Genomic DNA, 20,131 nt, shown 5'->3' on the forward strand with positions numbered 1-20,131 from the left:
CTCATCTTCTTCCTCATGTATATTCCTCATCATGATATGTGAGCTCATCCTTATTGTGTAGTTCTCCACATCCTCGTCATCATCTTCTCAACCCTGAAACTTTCATGGCTATGCTACCTTTTCTTCTCTGTGCGTCTCTCATCAATCAATCTAGTCTCTCCCCTTTGTTGAAATCCATCCCTTGGCTAAACGATTTGCATCTCTAGTCTTATCTGGCTTCCCTAGGGCCTTTTGGAGAGCTTAATCTATTTCTTAAAGTCTAACTCAATTCCAATCTTGAGTTAACGAGTTAAAATAAGTCATCCATTTTTGCTTCTAGGAGGTCTCTGTGCAACAAATCCTATTTCTTACACACCTCCTCTTCATCTATACTTCAATCAAGTGGGAACATCTCCTAGGGGCTTCCGAGGGACAAGTGACATCATGCCTCCGATATTAGAAATAAGAAAACACAAACTCACAAACTTCCTTTTTACATACGTTCAACAGGAGCAAAAATAGGCTGATGCAAGGCTATAATTCCAATGCCAACAATTTAAATCACTATAAGGAAAGAAAGCAAAGGGCATGTTTTCAATTATTTCTTTAGCCATGACTTGGAAATTATCAACAACCTGAGCTTCATAGCATGAAGATAGATAGGGACACTAAAAGAGTGACATTATATTTGATGCAACCAAAGCTAAGCCCTAACATGTTTGTGTAGTATGCTAATGCTTGGCTCTAAATGCAATGATATACCTAGAATTTTGGACGAAACCAATAATTCCTAGGAGAGTCTAATGAATCTCCTTTAACAAGGATGAGGAATAGAACATGAATATGACAATGGCAATGTGCCCAATTATTGGCAAAGCTAAGAAAGGTGTAGAACCATTGATAATCATATTTGGATGTCAAAACTCAACCAAAAAGGACAAGTGAACTGATAATCCCCACGAAATTAGTACAAATCTCACACATAAGCACTATCACAATCATTTGTACCTGTTGATGGTATCAATATTCTGATCAAACGATATAAACATACTCCATCATAAAGTAGACATCACTATAAAACCAAGATCTATCCTCCACTTCTATCAAAATGCAAGCTCTAACGTAGAACCAACAAGTTAAATTGAAATTGTTGATTCTATCCGTGAAAGGGGTACAAAACTTATGTAGAGGGTTATAGAATTGTAGAAGTAGCACAATGACTAAAACAAACTAAGGAACAAAATCCAAAAGATAATTTTTCTGAAATGCAAAATCCTTTTTCAAGTGGTGCAAGACAATAACTTGATGACCTCTCATGTCATCATAGCCAAAGAAAACGAGTACATTGAAGCAAACGATGAAGAAAATGATTATCAAACAAAGGACTTATCAAAATTTTCAAAATTCAACTTGAAGGGAACTTTGTACAATGGGAAATATTTATTAGGGAAGAGAGCGAGGTGGGGTAGAAGAAAGAAAGAAGATGGCTTAGTAGTAGGAGGTAAGGTATAAGCATTGTTTATGGTGAAACGAATAGATATCTACCTAGTTGGAGAACCAAGATGCGAGAGCTTAAGCATTACGACCCTATGAACATCACGTCACCTGGATGTTGAATGGTTATACACTGTATAAAGCCTCAGCTATGAAGACCATGCAAAAGACATCCTTGAAGATAAAGAGGACCAATGCACTAGATTTGATGAGAATAACAAACAAATATGTGAAGAGAACTCACCAAAACACCCATGGAGTAAAGATGTGCGCACTAGATTTAAAATGCATTTCAATATCCATGGAGTAAAGTAGGCCTATTACAGTGACACTACATAGTGCAATTTCTTACCATTGTAAAATGGATAGGAATGAACTATATGTTCTAATTTCACCGCACATATAATTATTCTACATATCAATACTTGAACAAACTTCTCATGGGTTGAAAATTTGAAATCATCATGGAGCCTGTGTCAAGATTTATTACCGCCATGAATATGCAACATAACTTTTCATTGTAGAATATACTATAAATGAGGGTGATGTACATCATTACAATGGCATTCACTTGCAATTCCAAGATGTGTTCTAGCAAAAACTCATGGATTTCAACAGCATTTTGAACTTTGAATATGTACAAACTTACTCGTGTACTGTTGAAGGTTTTGAAACAAACAAACCAATGCCACAAGGATTGGGCTCAACATTACTCTACAAGGCTGATCTCTCCAAGAGGAAGAGCTTTCAATATTCAAAGTTAGCTTCTTGCTATGATCCATCGTCCTTTGCCTTGCCCCTCTTGAAAAAAGAAAGAGTCCAATGTTTTGAGAAGAAAGAGAGAAACAAGAAGGCATCAATGAAGGCTTTTGTGCGTGTGCATGTGTGGTTGAAATGGGTCACAAAACAATTAGAAAGAGCTATCAAAATAAATAAAGCAAAAAATGTCATATGAACATACTACACTTCAAAATAATATTCAATTTATATACAATAGTGTTGTGTAAACAATGTTTAATACATAACGATTCAATGGAGATCTTGCTATCAAGCTAGGCCTATCATTGATGTGTCCAACATCATCTTTTAACATGAAACATGTTACATGATTGCTATTAATGTAAAGATGTAAGCAAAAATAATTGAACGTCATTTTCGGGCCCTAGCTTTGCTGGTGCTAATGCACACTGGACTGTCACGGCAACATTGATCTCATAAGCCCTCCTTGTGCCCCTCCAAAGTCTCAAACTAGTCGTCACTCATTCCTTTTCTACATTCTCCTACATTCTACAAGTTCAAGCTTCTTGCATAGTCACCAAAAATTCGTGAAAAGTCTCAAACTAGTGGTTATTCCTTATCCTAGATTTTGCTTCTTGAAGCATTAGCACATTTGAACTTGGCAAAACAATCCATTGCTCTAACTCTCATTTCTAAGATTCAAGGCCTTGGCTCATATACCTCGAGTCCTACGGACAAGTTTTGGTCATGGGGCTTAGTGAATCCCTAAAGCATTAGGGGATATCATATGTTTGCATTAGAGATCCCTCTTCCTTGCTGAAAAGATATATAAACAATCACTTCTTGGGGTGAAGTTCAACAAAGAAGCTGCATAGCCAGATTAACAATTCAAGAGTGAATATGCATCCACAAAATATAATTTGTGTGTGTGTGTGTGTGTGTGTGTGTGTGTGTGAAATTCATCAACTGAGAAATGAATCTATCCAATCTACTTTAAAAACACAAGCTCAATGTCTTTTTGTGACGAATTTGCAATGCTAAAGAACTCCAATGCCTATCCTTTAGTTTTGTTGCTCTCAAAACGAAATCAATATGAACAATGCAAAGAGGAACTGGGACGGACAATTCTACTTAACTTTCAAATATGCTCAGTAAATCAGCAAGACAATTTAAAAGGCAAAGCAGCCAAGACGTGTCCCTGTTCAATTAACCTTAGCAGCCAGCAGGGTCCTTGACAAAATTACAATTATGAGAGAAAAGCTCATGCTTAGCTGGCAGCAATCCCCTCTGATAACATTGCTGAACAAAATACTCTTCCAATAAACGTCCCTTCAAGTCAAACCAAACAGCTGATTAGTTTCAAGAGCTCCAAGGACAGTTTGAAACAATAGAACAAAACAGTCGAGAAAATTTTGAAACATCTACTACTTGAACATAATCTGCAAAGCAAGGTAAATCTTCCTAGCTACACTTTCCATAAGATATGTCATGATGTTATGGTAGCTTCTAGACCTGGCCTAAATTCTTACAGTTCAACTCACCAAAAAAAATATAGACTATTCTAGTCTTATGAAGAGAATATTACTCATTGGTCCATTCGGTACACAAGGAGGACCTCATTGCAAAATATGCTCTTTCACATAAGCTCTTAACTCTGCACCACATCGTGCAGGACGAGTTTGAAGCATCCCCTCTACATTTAAAAAGCCCTGCCAAAGCATTGTATACCTACAAAAGGTCCAAGGGATGGGCAACAATAGGCTCCCTATGCTAGCATTGTCTCTTGGCTCTGAGCTTGCCAGAGCTGGGGACAAGCGTTGATATCACCAGTTACGAGATAGGGTTGCACACAAAGACAAATTCATTTCATTCTAGTACAGACTAGATGCCACCCATCCAAGCGAGGAGAGAAGCAGGTCATCAGATTAGATCTCTTCCAGCTACACATCTCCAAGATTTGGAGCAAGTTAGCTATGCTTCTCAGAGAGCCCAAGTTCTACAAATATATAGTTCTCCAGATCAGACACCAGTCTTCACTGCTGCCATTTGGTGCATCCCAATGTCATGTTGATGCTTTTGGTAGAGCAAGTCCCTCTAGCACTTATATCTCAGCTCTATTTCAGCACAATACCCACCCATGAGAGAATTTGCCCTCAATTTCAATCAGACAGGAGGCACTACAGGGTGCCAACAAACTAAGGTTGGGTTACCAGTGCCTTACTTCAGTCGGAAAGAAGCTCCCTCCTTTGTAATAAGCTCACATCGCTTCTTCACTCTAACCCTTTGAAGTGCATGGCCTGAAGCTTCAGCATCGGTTTTGAAAATGCAGCTGAGTCTAGCACTTGGATGAAAAACCTCAAATACCTATGAGCGACGCCTCGTTCTTCAAACCTTTGAAAAGAAAAAGGGTTAGAGACGTAATCAAACGGTCATTCCCATGGTTTGCAGTCCAATACATTGCCAGTAGAACACTCCTCGTTTCCAGAAAATGAATGTAACTTCTTATTAGCTGAATTCTCAGGTACTCCACCGATTCCAAATCAGGGTTGGAAAAGAATGAACCGGGCGAATTAACCCACAGAGAGCCTACACCATCTCAAATGCAGTTTGGCAGATTTATGTGGAAGGACGCCATATGCCCAATATGCACATGGATTTGCGGGGCGAGTGGACATTGACGCTCCCTTGTCAAATCTGCACCATGCTTACATGGGCCTGCCATATGAGGTCAAGGATAACTTGTCTTTCTTGCATTATGGCAGGGGCCGGGCAAGCTTGGAAGAGTGTGGTAGACACTGGATATATGGAAAAGCAATGACTGCTCCCAACCATAGTCACAACAAAATCCGTTTCTTTGTGAACAAAATTCAAAACATTTTTTTTCACCAAGAAACGTCTGCAAATTATTACAGATAAGATTTTAGGGGTTATTCAAAGCCTCGTCGATTTAGGTGCCCTGGCATGTATGGTATATACATTATTGTTGACAATTGCCTACTGGAGGATAAACCTGATGGCCGGCTGGCTGCTGATCATTTCTGTTCAAAGTTTATGCAATTGGCTCACAATTACTCATGAGTCTGTGATATTTGAATTTCTTGTTGGTGAATAGATTTCATGGGCCATGTCCATTGACATTTAAGAGGTTTAGAGTAAAGTAGGAATTAGAATTTCACAATATATATTTCATACTTTAATGCTTTGTATGCCATTGTCAAGGGCATTATTATGGAAAATTCTACATGTTAAGCATCATTTGAACATACTATATATATGTGAGACATATTATACACATTTTTGGCACCAAAGAGTACAACCACGCATTTCAAAACTTTTGAAACATTTTACGTTTCTACGTTTTGAAACGTTTTTTGTGACTATGCTCCCATGTAGACAAAACAGGACAGTAAGGTATGAAGAAATGTGCAAAGTAGACTTCATGGAGACATGCAAGGGCTATGTGATTGTGAAGCTTCTTGATGATGGGCATGCTACGTGGGATCAACACCTACATGACCGAGAATGTGCCACAACATCTAGGGCAAGGAACTATCCTACTTTTTCTCTTGAGAGGTATTATATAAGTACAATGCTCTCATGTGCAATGTATCATTTGATGTGACTCCTTCCTAACCTGTGCTCAGCTCTCTTGCTTCCTTCACCTTGCTTCTTCCGGCAGCTTGCTTCTTCTGGCAGACAAGACGGCAATACTTGCCGATCGTCTCTGGCTCACTCAAAAGGTTATGCTTGGTCTCAAATCTCAGTTGGTGGTGGAGAGCTTAACACTCATCATCATGCTAGCTATTGCAGGGTATAGAGCCAAGATGCGGTGGGTGAGTGGAACGAGTGGTGTGTGTGAAGGCGTGAAGGGTGGTTTCATGGAGCAAGCGAGTGATCCAAGCCACCTAATCCTTATATGGTCAATATATGTGAGCAGTGCGGAAAGGCATGTGCAATATATGGGTGAGAGGCTATGGTCGAAGTGTATATCGTAATAAGTGGTGTGAGTGGGCGGTGCCGTGGATTGAGTTGTGACGCGAGGGATGGATATACTAAAAAAGTGAAAAGTATCATCTCCTACAGGGGGTGCTAAGACTGAAAAATTGGTGACGTGTGAAGTGAACACAAGGAATCCCATGAGGTAGTCAACTACGCTAAAGCCCCCCATGTGCAAAACAAGTGAAGCCACTTGAGGAGGGCCATGGATCTAGACCATTGTAGATAATAAGATCATGTATCCTAACCATATCTAGGAATGCTTATAATCTATCTCATCTAGATCGACATCTGGTAACAAGGAGAGCTTCCCTTTGGAGATCCATGATCTCCGGGAATAGGTTTGTGTATGGTGAAGCCTCGGCCTCCTCTTGTAGGTCTTTAGTAGAAATGAGATGTCTCAAGGAGGAAGTACCATACTGCTATGAATAATCGTGAGGTGCACCGGATCCAAATCCATAGAAATCTAGAGTGTGTGTCCCACCTCTCAATTGAGATCGGCCCAATTAGGGATGATCTGTATCATAGTGCCACTCCTCCTGATCCTCGTACTCCACGCCTCTCCCTAGTCTCATCCATATATGATGTCTCCCATGTGTATCCACTAACCACTCATAAAGACGCTTTGGGGTCCGGTGTGTCTCTTTATAAAAGGCTATGTCTCGTCTTGTGTAAGGCTCCCAGAAATTCCCTAGCTCTAACCATAAGGTGCCATTGCAGTTCCAAACCAATCATGAGTCATTGCCCACTTCCCCTCCTTGCGGGCCACGTCCACTTGTTGTATCAAGGTACATCTCTCCTCCACCTGCAAGGGTGTGAGGTCCTCATCCGTAGATATCTCAAGTGGTCAAGTAGGGCCGATCGGTGATGCACAGTTGCAAGACAAGAATGTGCGTCCGTGAAGTGAATGAAGAGAGGTTTCTCTCAATTGGGATCCCTCCCTATGTGTTAGGCCCCTCAATCACATGCTTTGGCATTACGAGAGATTTGGGGTAAAAAAGGGCCTCATAAGGAAATGATTAAGGAATGGGTAACCCCCTTCATTCAAGCGGAAATTTGGAGTAGTAAGGTGTATTAAATGCAAAATTTACTATTATGGCAACGTGGCTAAGCCGTTGGATCATGCTCTTCATCTAAGGGCTCCCAAGCTGTGGATTTTTTGAAACCATCGATCACGCTCTTCATCTAATGGCTCACATGAGTCACCCATTGTAAGCCATTAGATCTACATAAGATCTAATGGTCGAAGAGCAAACTGTGGGCGGCTTGAGGCATTTATTGCACACTGAGCGCCGATTATTGGCCATAGGATTGGATTTCAAATCAATCGTCATCGCGCAGCACCACTTCATGGCCATTAGATCTACTTTAGATCTAATGGCCCCAAATAAAAGCCTTGGGAGCCACTTCATGGCCCTAATGGCCCCAATTGAAACCTTCAGGCATGAATCTCCCGATCATTATTGCCCCCCCTACGCATTCGCAACTGTAGATCAAATCTAGATCCAAGAGTCCATGGTTGACGCCTCTTCTGGATCGTTGGATTCCCCATCTCCAATCCAAGGACGCACAATACGTGCCACTTGTGCAGCCTTGGATCAAGATCCCATCAAAGGGCTCTACTTAAACATGCAAGCCATCATAATATCCATTTGCCACATCCCACGAAATTCCATTTGAGTCGTTGGATCCAGAAAGGATCCAACGTCACATAGCCTTTTAACCTCCCACCATTGGATCGACTTTGGTCCAACCATCAAAAAAAGTCCACGAAATAAGCCAAGGGTAGAAACCCCTTTACTTAGATAGCTTGAGGGATAAGTGGTAGGGTGGTAGGTCTCTCCACCAATGAGAAGCCTTTGTGTTTCCTACAAATATTAAATGTTGGAGCCTCCTCATTGGTGAATCACTAATTTTTTTATTAGAGCATGATTTAGCTCCTTAAGTAAAGGGCCCTTTTTGACTCCAAATCTCCCTTAATGAACCACTAAGGTGGCGACCACAAAACTGGCTATATCATCAATGGGTGTGGTAGCTGTGCGAGGGATCCCTCCAACTCTGATGTTGGAGCCTGATTGGCTCTTTGCTGCTGTCCCAAGATGGTGGCCGAATCGGTGGCCTTTGCAAGCTCCCGTTTTGTGACGCCCACTTGTCTAGATGTCTCTGCAATAGCCGATTGCATGGTGGCTATCAAGACCTGTACTATTGAAGCACTGCTTTAGCGGTCGCTAAGGCCGCCATCTCCTTATGGAGCTGGGATATATCCTGTCCTAGACTCTGACACAGGCATGCTCCTATATGTTGCGAGATTGCGTCTATGTGAAACGAGCCATATCCATCTCAAGTGTACGTAGGCAATGAACTCAATACCACAGAGAGAGAGAGAGAGAAGAGATACACTGAAACCTTAAGCAAACCTCATACTCAACTTTTGTAGTCGAATTGCAGCTCCTAGGTTAATTGGCACTTGGAAAAATGCATCCCAGAACTGGCTTTAATTCAAATCATAACAAGGTGAGATAATCCACAACACCATGGATCAAATCGCACTTGGAGAAGAGTCCGTTTGGAAGCTGGAAACTTGGAACAGCTAGCAAGAAATTCAACGATGGGCCTGGGAAAGAATTCGCTATGGAGAGAGAATGTGGGAGAAGAGGAAGGAGAGAGAGAGAGAGAGAGAGAGAGAGAGAACACAGCACTAGGGGCTAGAAATAAGGGCTGGCCCCCCTAGGTCTTTATTACAATAGAAATCTCTTTTACAAGACGGAGCAGAGTCTGGGTACAATTCTCAATACATATGAGAGCCTAGAGGCCCTAAATTTATAGACTAGGGTGGGTAGCTAGAAAGGACTTGCTGCTGTCCTCCCCCCTTTCCAAAAGCTAGAGATTTCTTGGCTTTCTTTAGAGCTTTTCTTCAAAAAGGGCGCTTTCTTCTAGAAGTGGGACATCTTTAATGCCTTTAGTCCATAGGACCATTACAATTGGGCATCTTATGTCCAAGATTTACGCATCGGTACTCAACACATAGGTAAGCCAGCCTAAACAGATGCACGGACTCAAGGTTGAGGGAACCACTTGATGTCAACGCGATCATGGGACTCTAGATTACATACTCACACTCAAGGGTGTCATTGAGGAGGCCAAGTCACGAAGACAGGGGATCTATTGCTGCTTTGTGGATTTCCGCGAAGCCTTTGATATAGTGCCGAAACCTCACCTCAGGAGGTTATCTGGGCCATTATGGAACTCTGCAAGAGGGTTTCAGCCAAGGTTCGGACCAGTGGAGGGTGAACACAAGAATCTTGAGCACTATTGGAGTCAAACGAAGTTCTCCGTTGTCATCTACCTTGCTTAGCCTCTTCATAGAAAAGCTTGAGATTTTCATGGGGACACTAGGGGGGTCCAATTGCTCTCATTGGTTCTTTGATTCAGACCCTCTTATATGCAGATGATGTGGTCTTGCTCTCATCCTCAGTGGAGGGCCTCCAGAGACACTTGGATGCACTGCACACCCTGTGAGTCACAAAAATTGAAGGTCAACCTTGGTTAAACTAAGGTTATGATCTTCAACACATCCCAAGCAACCATGCATAGAGAGTTGTTCAAGCTAGATAGGTTACCAGTGGAGGTCATTTCATCATACGCACACCTGAGTGTTCTTTTCTCTAGCCCGATTTTCACAATGCAATAGGTGATGAAGGCTTGACCGAGCAGGGGATGTGCCGTACTTGCCCGATTAGAGCGAAAATGCTTCCATTCCCACTTCCAGGATCCCCGAACCAAATCTCTTCTCTTTGATTCCTTGGTCCGCCCAACAAGCATGTATTGCAGCCCTTCTTGGGGGCCTAATTTGTTAGAGGCAGATTGGGCCCGAGTAGAGTAGCTCCAAGTTCTCTTGCTGTCATGGATGATCAGCAATAGTCATCGGTCCCACTCTTCTGGCTGAGTTTAATGCATCTCCACTGCAACTTGATGCAGCATTTCAAGTCATCACATACCTTTACCAAGTCAAGGAGTATGGCTCCTGTACCTCACGATAGCGTAGACTACCGTCAATGACACAACCTTCTTCCATGACCTTAGTAGCCGAGGGCGATCAGAGATGTTGAGAGTTTGGTGCTCCACATGGACAGATTATCCCCTTTCTAGAATAGCATTGAGGCTTTTTCGATCCCACTCACATATCATGAGGTCAACCAGATTATCTGCAAGGACCTTCTACAACTACACGTTCACGACCCAAGGAGCTTCCAATGAAGCTCAGTTTCTATAGGGACCACTGCTTACAGATTACAAATGAGGGCTTCATTGAGACCGGATCCACCTCCCATATCTGTTGAGGATATTGATCCATGACCTTAGTAGCCAAGGGCGAGCTGGGGCTCCACATGGATAGATTATCCCCTTTCTAGAATGGCATCGAGGCTTCTTCAATCCCACTCACATATCACAAGGTCAACCAGATTATCTCCGAGTACCTTCTACAACTACACGTTCACGACCCAAGGAGCTTCCAATGAAGCTCAGTTTCTATAGGGACCACTGCTTACAGATTACAAATGAGGGCTTCATTGAGACCGGATCCACCTCCCATATTTGTTGAGGATATTGATCAGGCAGTTTTGTGTCTCATCACAGCAGTGACTCCGTATTAAGAGTGGATGGGCTAAGGGCATACCAAGCGAGAGCCGCATCTACACCTTATGTGATCAATAAGAGATCGACATTTCAGTTTGAGGTGCCTTGTATATTATGAGATCCAAGGTCATTGTCGTTGTCGTCTCTTCAGGGATGGCACCGTACCCCTCTCAGGCTTCCTTTCTTACCCAGTTCGGAGATGCCTAGCTGTCTTCATCCATGAGGCCATCAGGCACAAAGAGCACTTGCTCAAGATACATAGGCGGGACCAAGGCACACAAACAAACTATATAGAGCATGACCACACTCCAGCCAAATCATACGGACCAGTAGATCACGGTTGGTTGACAAGGCCAAGATCCAAAGCCAATGACACAACAAACTCAACAAAGGGTTGACGCACAGATCATGCTTAGAGATCTCCTCTCCATGTTCACTAGACTGGGGGCACAACCGATAGGGGTTCTAGTGGCATTTGTGAGACACAGAACCACTGCTAGGAGACCACAGTGGGACACACACAAATTGTCGTCAACGCCCTATCACAAGTTTCATGTCATCGCAGCCTCAATCATCATCGGGCTCTCCTTGAGCTTTCACCCTGGCCACAGGCTCAAATTTCTCTAACGTATTAGATTTGATATTATATGATTATGTTGTATTCATTGTGGGTGATGATACCCAAGTAGAGGCTCCACCCTTTCAGCTCAATGTATCAGGCTTCACAGACCCTTCAGACTTTCAATGACTTTTAATAAATTTTCTTTCTTTCTTTCTTTCTCCCCCCACTTCTTGTCCTCTCTCTCTACCCCTTTTCTTATCAGGCTTCACAGACCCTTCAGACTTTCAATGACTTTTAATAAATTTTCTTTCTTTCTTTCTTTCTCCCCCCACTTCTTGTCCTCTCTCTCTACCCCTTTTCTTCACTTCTCACTCCTCCCAGTCCCTCTCTCTAATTCTGCCCTCTTCTTCAAATCTGCCATGCCTCCTTTAGGCTTTCTTACAGATGGCCAGCCAGGCCAGCACATGGTGGGTACGTCCATGGTTTATGTTGGAGATGACCAAGGAGATGGAGACTATGCAGATGATGGAGATGATGGAGAGGAGCAATGACCACAATGCTGCAGATTTAGATTGACGTGGACAATGCTGAGTGGGTCACATCGATCATGCCACCGTGCATTACGCATGTAGCTTTCTAGGAGGTCTCCTTTTCTTCTCTCCAAGACTCAAGTTGATCTCAAATGCTTGTCTCTTATAGACTTTCCTTTAGTATGCTAGTTGGTACACTATAATCTGTTATCAATGATCATTTATGATTCATCTATAATCAAGACTTTGTTTATGTCCTGACTCCACATTTGGTCCAAAAGCAATTGTAGCTTGTTTTAAGTTGTGAATTCAGTGACAAATTTTCTTAAATTAGTGTGTGTTGATCAAGATGATGATGTGGGCTTCCCTTCTCGTTCCCTAGGATTTCCCATTCCCGTTTCCCACGGGTCTGTTATTCTGTTGTACCCCAAAATATTGCTACATGCACACACGCTTTTCAAGCACATTGCATGCAATCATTAAATTTGCATGTGAACTGAAGATAACTTGCATGTCCCTATTTTTAGGCACCAGTCTCTAAAACCTCCCGCATGATCTCGTCGATTGCCTCTTTTATGGAGATAATAAAATTAGCCAATGATACAAGCTAAGTGTACAAAGAAAGCCTCTGCTGCATGACAATCATCAATTTTATACACTTGCAAAAACTTTACGAAAAGCATAGTGTGTAGCAACATACTTGTTTGATAATAAATGGTTCCCCTATTACCGTCAAAGGTTCTGTACCAATAGTGAGAAGACCATTCTTGTTACCATAGACAACGTCGGTGAAATGTCGATCACCCACCTACAAAACTTAATCAAAACTTATCAAATAATGAACAAACTTAGATATGCGACTTTGACTTTATAATCCAGAAGGACGAGAAGACAAAAACTCATTCTCTTCAAGACAATAATCTGTTTTTCCTAACCTTACAAGTATCCAAAACAGTTTCATTGCATATGAAACATTTTGTATGCAACAAAAGCACCACCTTGGATCTCCTAATTTCTTTTTTTCCTTATTTACATTTTAAATAGGGGGCACGAGGGGGGAGGGCATGAGAGATTTTGTGTATCAGTCTTCTAAGCACACTATATATACAATGTTGGACTGTGGAGCTTCAAGATTACTTTGACTCATTGTCTGAATTTGCAAGCCAACTTTGTGAGATTTAAACACATTTTTAAATTCCCTAGGCCTACCATATATGAGTGTCACGGGGATGTGGTGGTGATGGTGAAGTGTCCAAACTAACTCTCACTGAATTTAGCCTAGGGTACCAGGCTAGGGGCCTTAATTAATGCCCAAAAAATAACTATGATTTCATGTGCAATAAGTGCAACTCCTAGTGCTATTAGAGTGGTTTCAATTTCTAAGGTCATTGGTTTGGTTCAGTGGGGTCATCCTTTAAAAATTGATCCCCTAGAGATCCTCCAAACTAGGAAAATTGGTTCCCAAGCATTAGGGTCATGGTGTGCCATCTGACTCCCCTAGGGGCATTAAATTCCCACACCTCATTTTGCTAGGTGTCTGTGTGTGGAGCTAGTGTGGCCTCTCTGCTTGCCTTGTGGCACCTAGGTGTCACCCCTGGAAGCCCCTGGAAGGTCTTGGAGCCCTTCCTTTCCTTTCCTTTCCATGCTGTTTTAAGTCTTCAGTCCCTCATTCTGAAGATGGCCGATTTTTGCAGCCTCCCTCTTGCTGGCTGAAGTCGATTTTCAAGCTTTCTTCGCGATAGTTCTCCTCCCCTTGGTGCTCTCTGTTGCTGGCATGCTTCTTGGACCTGGACGCCTCCATTCAAGGCCATTTCTAGAGCTTTTCTCGACTTTCTTCGCGACAAAAGTCTTCCTTTCTTGCATTTGGACACCTCACTTCCTGCTCCTGCCTGGTGCAAGACGCACTGAGAACGGAGGTGCTAGTGGGCTAGAATCTCCATTCTGGTGGTCGCAATCATGGTGGATCTGTTTCAGCTTGCTGAACCCTCTCTTTCTTGATCTCTTCTGGTGCTAAAAGTCAGTCATAGGCAGCTCCCTCCTACCAGAGTCTGTTGTCTGCTGTTCAACCAACTTCTGGGGCTGTTCCGGGCTGAAACAGGCTCTTCCTGTTGGCTGATTCCTATTCTTCTTCTTCTGCTCTATGCTACTATCATTCTTACTGGGATTCTCCAAGGTTGAATGCCTTGCCATTGGCCCGGAAGAGGATTGGGGCACTGATTGTGATACTCTCTTCCTGCAGGTGCAGTGGCAACAAGCCTTGGGCTCATTAATGGCTTTGATATATGTGAATGCATTGCTTGGCATGCTGTCAGGTTGTTCTGCTTGTGTTATGCTTGGCTGTTGAAAGGAACCAAGAGAATAGCACTGGGAGTTGATCACTGGCACAGCCACGAGTTGGGATTGTACTGGGTTGCACCTGCGGGTGAGCCCTTGAAGGGAGTCCCTTGTATTTCAGCTAACCATTAATTAAATAAATACCGCAAGGGGTGCCAAGTGTCACTTTTCATGCTTTTGAGTAGGGGCATTCTAGCCTCCCTTGTCTTAAATGGTTCAGTGATGCTATGCTGTGAAGTTATATGCTCGAAGTTTTGTTTGTGGGCAATGGCAATGGTTCAAGTTGGCTGTATTCAGATTGGTGAGATAATAGAGTCAATTTCACGGCCCTTTGTCGGTCAAAGGCCGGTTACAGTGGTTCCGTTGCCGGGACACTCATTAAATCATCTAGAGGAGTCCCTGGGCAGCTTGGGTAGAGAAAGCATTTGCTGATTTTTGGTACAGCCATCCATTGTTTTGGATATGGAGCATGTAAGGCTTGATTATGATGTAGACTCAAGGTCTGAGCCAGAGCTGCAGATAAGGGGAGCACACCCCACAATAAGAGTGCAAGATGCAGCCCATGAAGGGAAGAATATTCAGGGGGATGCATTGGGGCAGCCAGCTCCACAAGTGCATAATCCTGTGGGTACAGTTGCATTGGGTGTTGGCCCTAGTGTACAGCAAAATGCTATAGCAGTAATGCAAACACAGATGGCTTCTATGTTGCAAGTTTTGACTCAGCTCACTCAGAGTTTTGCTGAGATTGTGCATAATCCAGCTTTGATGCCGAGGGCAGAGGCATAGCCCATTCAGGGTCCACAAATGCATGTGGGACAGCCACTACCAGAGCCACAGACACCAGTGGTACAGCCACTTGCAGTGCCACAGAGGCAGGGACCAAATGGGAATGAGCATGGTAGCAATGCTCAGAATGTGCAGCAAGGGCAGCAAGCCCAACCATGGTATGTGGTTCAGCCAACACACTTTGGAGGAGGATCTATATTTCAGGCCATGACTTCACAGCCAGCCCCAAATTCTTGGTATGCTAATGTGGGGATACAGCCTGGAATCCAGGGAGGCAGTCCCATGGTGTCACACACTCAGGAAGTACCACCTGTGCCACCAAACCCAGCTGTGGGGGGTGCTCTTCAAGCTCTAGAAGGACCCCAAGAACAGCAGCCTCTTTCTTTGCAGCCCTCTGGCTATGATCATCTGGAGCCCAAGCTTAAGATGAAGGATTACAAGGAAGGGGGGGCAGCAGTGAAGTTTGAGACCTTCAATGGACATGCAGATAGGATGAAGGCTCTTACTTTCTTGCAGCAACTTGAACTGGCTTTTGCTGGAGGTTACTTCAGAGAGTCCTCGAAAATTAGGAAGGCAGCCACATTTCTCAAGGGTAATGCTCAGCCACATGGCTCACCACTACTTTTGAAGTGGATGTCATGACTCGGTGGCATAACTTGAATGCTAGGGAATGCAAGAATCTAGAAGACTACAACAAGAGGTTTTGGGATGCACTTCCCTGTGAGCTCTTACAGAACGGTCCCCTTTACTGAGCAGGTTGAAAAGTATTGTTGTGGTCTTCCCAAAAAGCTCAGGGACTATTGTACTAAGACACACATTTCCAGTAAGAGCTGAGGGAATGCAAGAATCTAGAAGACTACAACAAGAAGTTTTGGGATGCACTTTATCTGTGAGCTCTTACAGAACAGTCCCCTTTACTGAGCAGGTTGAAAAGTATTGTTGTGGTCTTCCCAAAGAGCTAAGGGACTATTGTACTAAGACACACATTTCCAGCATGTCACAGTTAATAGAGAATTCCAACACATCTTACTCACTCATGCAGGGCAAAGTGTCCGGTTTCAAAAGCAACTTCAAGGAAGAGCCAAAGAAACCACAGCAAGCTGGAAAAGTCCCTCTTAAATCAAAGTTTTGGGCAGGTCAAAGAAGACAACAGCAGCCCTCTTCTCTCACTCTTGAAGAGAGGAATAAATTGTTTGCTGAAGGGAGGTGTTTTCTCTGCAAAGAGACCAGTCATAGGGCAGCAGATTGTCCTAACAAGAAGAGGAAAGAACCTGCAGCAACTCGGGCTGACTCTAATCAAGGCACAAGAGAGGACCCTAGAGGCAAGAAACCCAAGCCAAGTACTCGCCACATTCCTGACATCATTGGGGGTGAGCATGATGAGAAGATAACAGAGATATACAGAGCATGGGGCAAGCTACGGGATCAGCATTGTCTGTACTTCTTTGACTCAGGAGACAAAGCAAATTTCATTACTCCTGAACTTGCAGCTCAGTTGGGTCTTCGACCAGAGGAGATTGGCTCTCTTTATCAGGCCAACATAGCTAATCCGGAGCATAGTGCCCCTCTCACTCCTATCATAGGAAAGCTACGGATTCACATTCAGGGATATGTGGACTATGATGATTTCTATGTGATGCCTTTACCTGAGTGTGATGTTTTGCTGGGGATGCCTTGGATGTACTGTGTTCATGCTATCATTGATACACATGATAAGAAGCTTACCTTGACTTATAGGGGTAAAACCCAAGTCAAAGAAAAAGAACCAATAGAGGATGAATCTAATTTCTTCAAGCTGGAAAAACAGCAAACTGAGTTTTTATTTCAGTTTCAAGATTTTTTTTCAAATGAACTCCCAGAGGAGTTACCTCCTGAGAGGCCAGAAGATCATACCATTGATATCATTCCTGGCAGTTCTCCACCGAACCGACCACCATACAGGGTGAGTGTGGCATAGCAAGAGGAGATCATGTGTCTGTCAGGTGAATAAATTGTTACACAAGAGGCTGATTCATCCAAGCTCTTCTCCATACTGTTCTCCCGTCCTACTTGTGTAGAAGAAGGATGGATCTTGGAGAATGTGTATTGATTACAGGGCTTTGAATAAGATCTCTATCAAGAATCAATTTCCTATTCCACGCATTGATGACATCTTGGATCGATTAGAGGGATCAACCATCTTCAGTCGCATTGGCTTGAAGAGTGGTTACCATCATATATGAATCAAGCCTGAAGATGTACATAAGACTACCTTCAGGACCACTTTTGGGCTTTATGAGTTTCTTGTCATGCCACTTGGTTTGACTAATGCTCCTGCTACCTTCAATCGCATGATGGATTGCATTTTCAAAAAGCACAAGAAGTTTGTGGGTACATTCTTTGATGACATTATTGTGCACTCGAAAGATGAAGAGGAGCATAGGCAACACTTGGCAATTGTATTTACAGAACTCAAGAAACACAACTTGCTGGTCAACACAAAGAAGAGAGTCATGCCAAAGATACATTTCCTTGGGACACATCATCTCACGAGATGGAGTGAGGATGGACCTTGCCAAGATTGAGGCAATCAAGAATTGGCCTCCATTGAAGAACCTACATGAAGTCCGTAGTTCTCTTGGCTTGTGTTCATACTATAGGTGCTTCATTCACTATTTTGCTAAGATAGCTTCACCCTTACATGCTTTGCAGAAGAAGGCAGTGGCTTTCCATTGGGGAAAGAAAGAAATTGCAGCATTCAATGAGCTGAAAGAAAAGCTAAGCTCTAATCCTGTTATCATTTTTCCGGACTTGCGAAAGCCTTTTGTTCTTCAATGCGATGCAAGCAGCAATAGTGTTGGTGGAGTGCTTATGCAGGAAGGCAGAGTGGTTGCATATGAGAGCAGGCTGCTCCGAGATGCTGAATACAACATGAATGTGTATGAGCAAGAATTGGTAGCTGTAATGCATGTTCTTACTGTGTGGAAGCACTATCTTTTAGGTGCTGATTTTTATGTGCAAACTAATCATCAATTGCTGCAATACTTTCTCACTCAGAGAAAGTTGTCAAAGAAGCACATGAGATGGGCAAACTTCCTTTCCATTTTTCATTTTCAGATTGTTCATGTGATTGGAAAGAAAAATGTAGTGGCTGATGCACTTTCCAGAAGGCCATGTACAGAAGCTATGTCCAAGAAACCACAGGTATCTGCAGTTACTATGAACTTGATGCCATGCTACAGATGATGCTTTTGCACGTATTTATGATCAGCTTATGGAGGATAATCGGCATGATCATTATACACTCAAGGAGGGATTTATGATGATGCATGGAAAGCTGTGTGTAACGCAGCCATTGAGGCATAAAGTGCTCACTGAAAGTCATGCCCCACTGTATGCAGTGCATAGGGGTATTGACTTTTATTGGCCTTCTGTACGGAAGGATGTTGAGGCTTATGTCAAGACATGCATCACTTGTCAAAAGGTGAAGTATGGCAGGCAAAAACAGCCCGGTTTACTTCAGCCTTTGCCTATACCAGATAGACCATGACAGAGCATCGCTATGGATTTTGTTTTTTATCTCCCTCACACTCCTTCTGGTCATGATGACCATAATTTGCAGATTTAGCAATATGGCTCACTTCATTCCAGTAAGGAAGAAGATTACAGCCGAGCAGATGGCAAAGGAATTCTTGAAGTCTATTTTCAAGTATCATTGGATGCCTGAGTCTATCGTGAGCGATAGAGATCCACGGATGACCAGCATGTTCTGGAGAGGTATTTGCTGGTCTATAACCATAGTTCAGCTCAAACAAACTAAACCCGGTAGAGGAATGTTTTCTATCATTGTAGGCAAACTTCAACAATGGCAACCACTTGTCCCACCTATGTTGCCTCAATGACACATATGCCCTCAGCATATCCTCTAAAGGCTGGTTGACTCTCTCCGTCTGACCATCTGTCTCAGGATGATCCCCACTACTCATTCCCAACTCAGTCCTTAGTGTCTCAAATACCGCTGTCCAAAAATGACCGGTAAATCTAACATCTCTGTCTGACACTATGGATCTAAACAATCCATGCAGACGAAATATACCTTTGTAAGACTAGAATAAGTCCAATCATACAAATTTAGAAATTTTGTTGTTCTAAAGATCAAAAATCTACAAAGAAAAAAAAAAAAAAAAAGAGAAAATGAAAGAGAAGAAAAAAGAGGTAAACCAAAACTTTTAAGAAAAGCAAAAGGAAGACATACTAAGCAAGCAAAGCAACACTTATGTTGTCATCAGTGCCCAAGCATAAGCAGCTATACTGGGTTTCTAAAGACCCGCGGAGTCTCTTGGGCAAACCCAGTGCTTACTAAAATACGTCAAATAAACAATAGAGAATGAAAACAAGAACTAAAGAAGAAACGAAGCAGGTGACTTAAGCAAAAATAAACAAGCAAGTCAAGAAACAAAAACTTCCGAAAAACTAGAAACTCTCTCTCTCTCTCTCTCTCTCTCTCTCTCTCTTATTTAAAACATAAAAAGTTAAATGGCACTTTACACTTATGTCTCGTTTCTGCAAAGAGGCAAAAATAAATTTCTAACTTAGAAAGCACAAGTATACTCAAACAAACTCTCTTTAGAAACTAAAAGAAAAACGGGCTATTCAGCTCCCCGCTTTTTGTTTTCAGCTTATGTTCAATCATTCTAAACAAGCCTAAGGCCGAAACAACATACAAAAAGGACTTCATATCTAAGAATGTGCAAACTTTTTTCATTATTTTCCTTGGATTATACCTCTTGTGTAATAGTAAAGTGATCAAATTACTACATTGAGTGATAAAAGCCTCCTTAGTTGTACAAAGGCGGGAAAATCTATGGAATTGGGAAGAAATGACACCATATTTTGCCAAATCAGAAATGTTTGAGTCAATGTGAGGCATTTCCACTATATTCAGGTTGTTCACGTTTATCGTATATATCAACCTCTAATCCTATGGTAGATTGAGAAAGTCTAAGATCTAAGAAAATACAAGAATCCCCTCTTGAAGTGCAGTTCAGTTCACAAGAGACACGAGGATAGATTCCTTCTCCAAAAGCTCTAGCGT

At 42.6% G+C, this 20,131-nt stretch overlaps 1 protein-coding gene across 1 annotated transcript in view; it reads right to left on the reverse strand.

Moving 5' to 3' along the window:
• Positions 1–2,683: 2,683 nt before the first annotated feature.
• The window catches only part of LOC147905613 (haloacid dehalogenase (HAD) superfamily protein), a 34,691-nt gene continuing 17,243 nt past the window's right edge, over positions 2,684–20,131 (reverse strand). Inside the window, exons 4-6 of the mRNA XM_087380940.1 lie at positions 12,638–12,745; positions 3,423–3,540; positions 2,684–3,078 (exon numbers count right to left, since the gene is read on the reverse strand). Coding sequence (XP_087237066.1) covers positions 3,424–3,540; positions 12,638–12,745 — 225 coding nt within the window. The 3' untranslated portion in view covers positions 2,684–3,078; position 3,423. The remainder of the gene's footprint in view (positions 3,079–3,422; positions 3,541–12,637; positions 12,746–20,131) is intronic.

This window comes from Dipteris shenzhenensis, chromosome 1 (genome assembly GCF_047967505.1).
Source record: "Dipteris shenzhenensis isolate YYH24624 ecotype China chromosome 1, Dip_SZ_1.0, whole genome shotgun sequence".
NCBI classification, from domain to species: Eukaryota; Viridiplantae; Streptophyta; class Polypodiopsida; order Gleicheniales; family Dipteridaceae; genus Dipteris; species Dipteris shenzhenensis.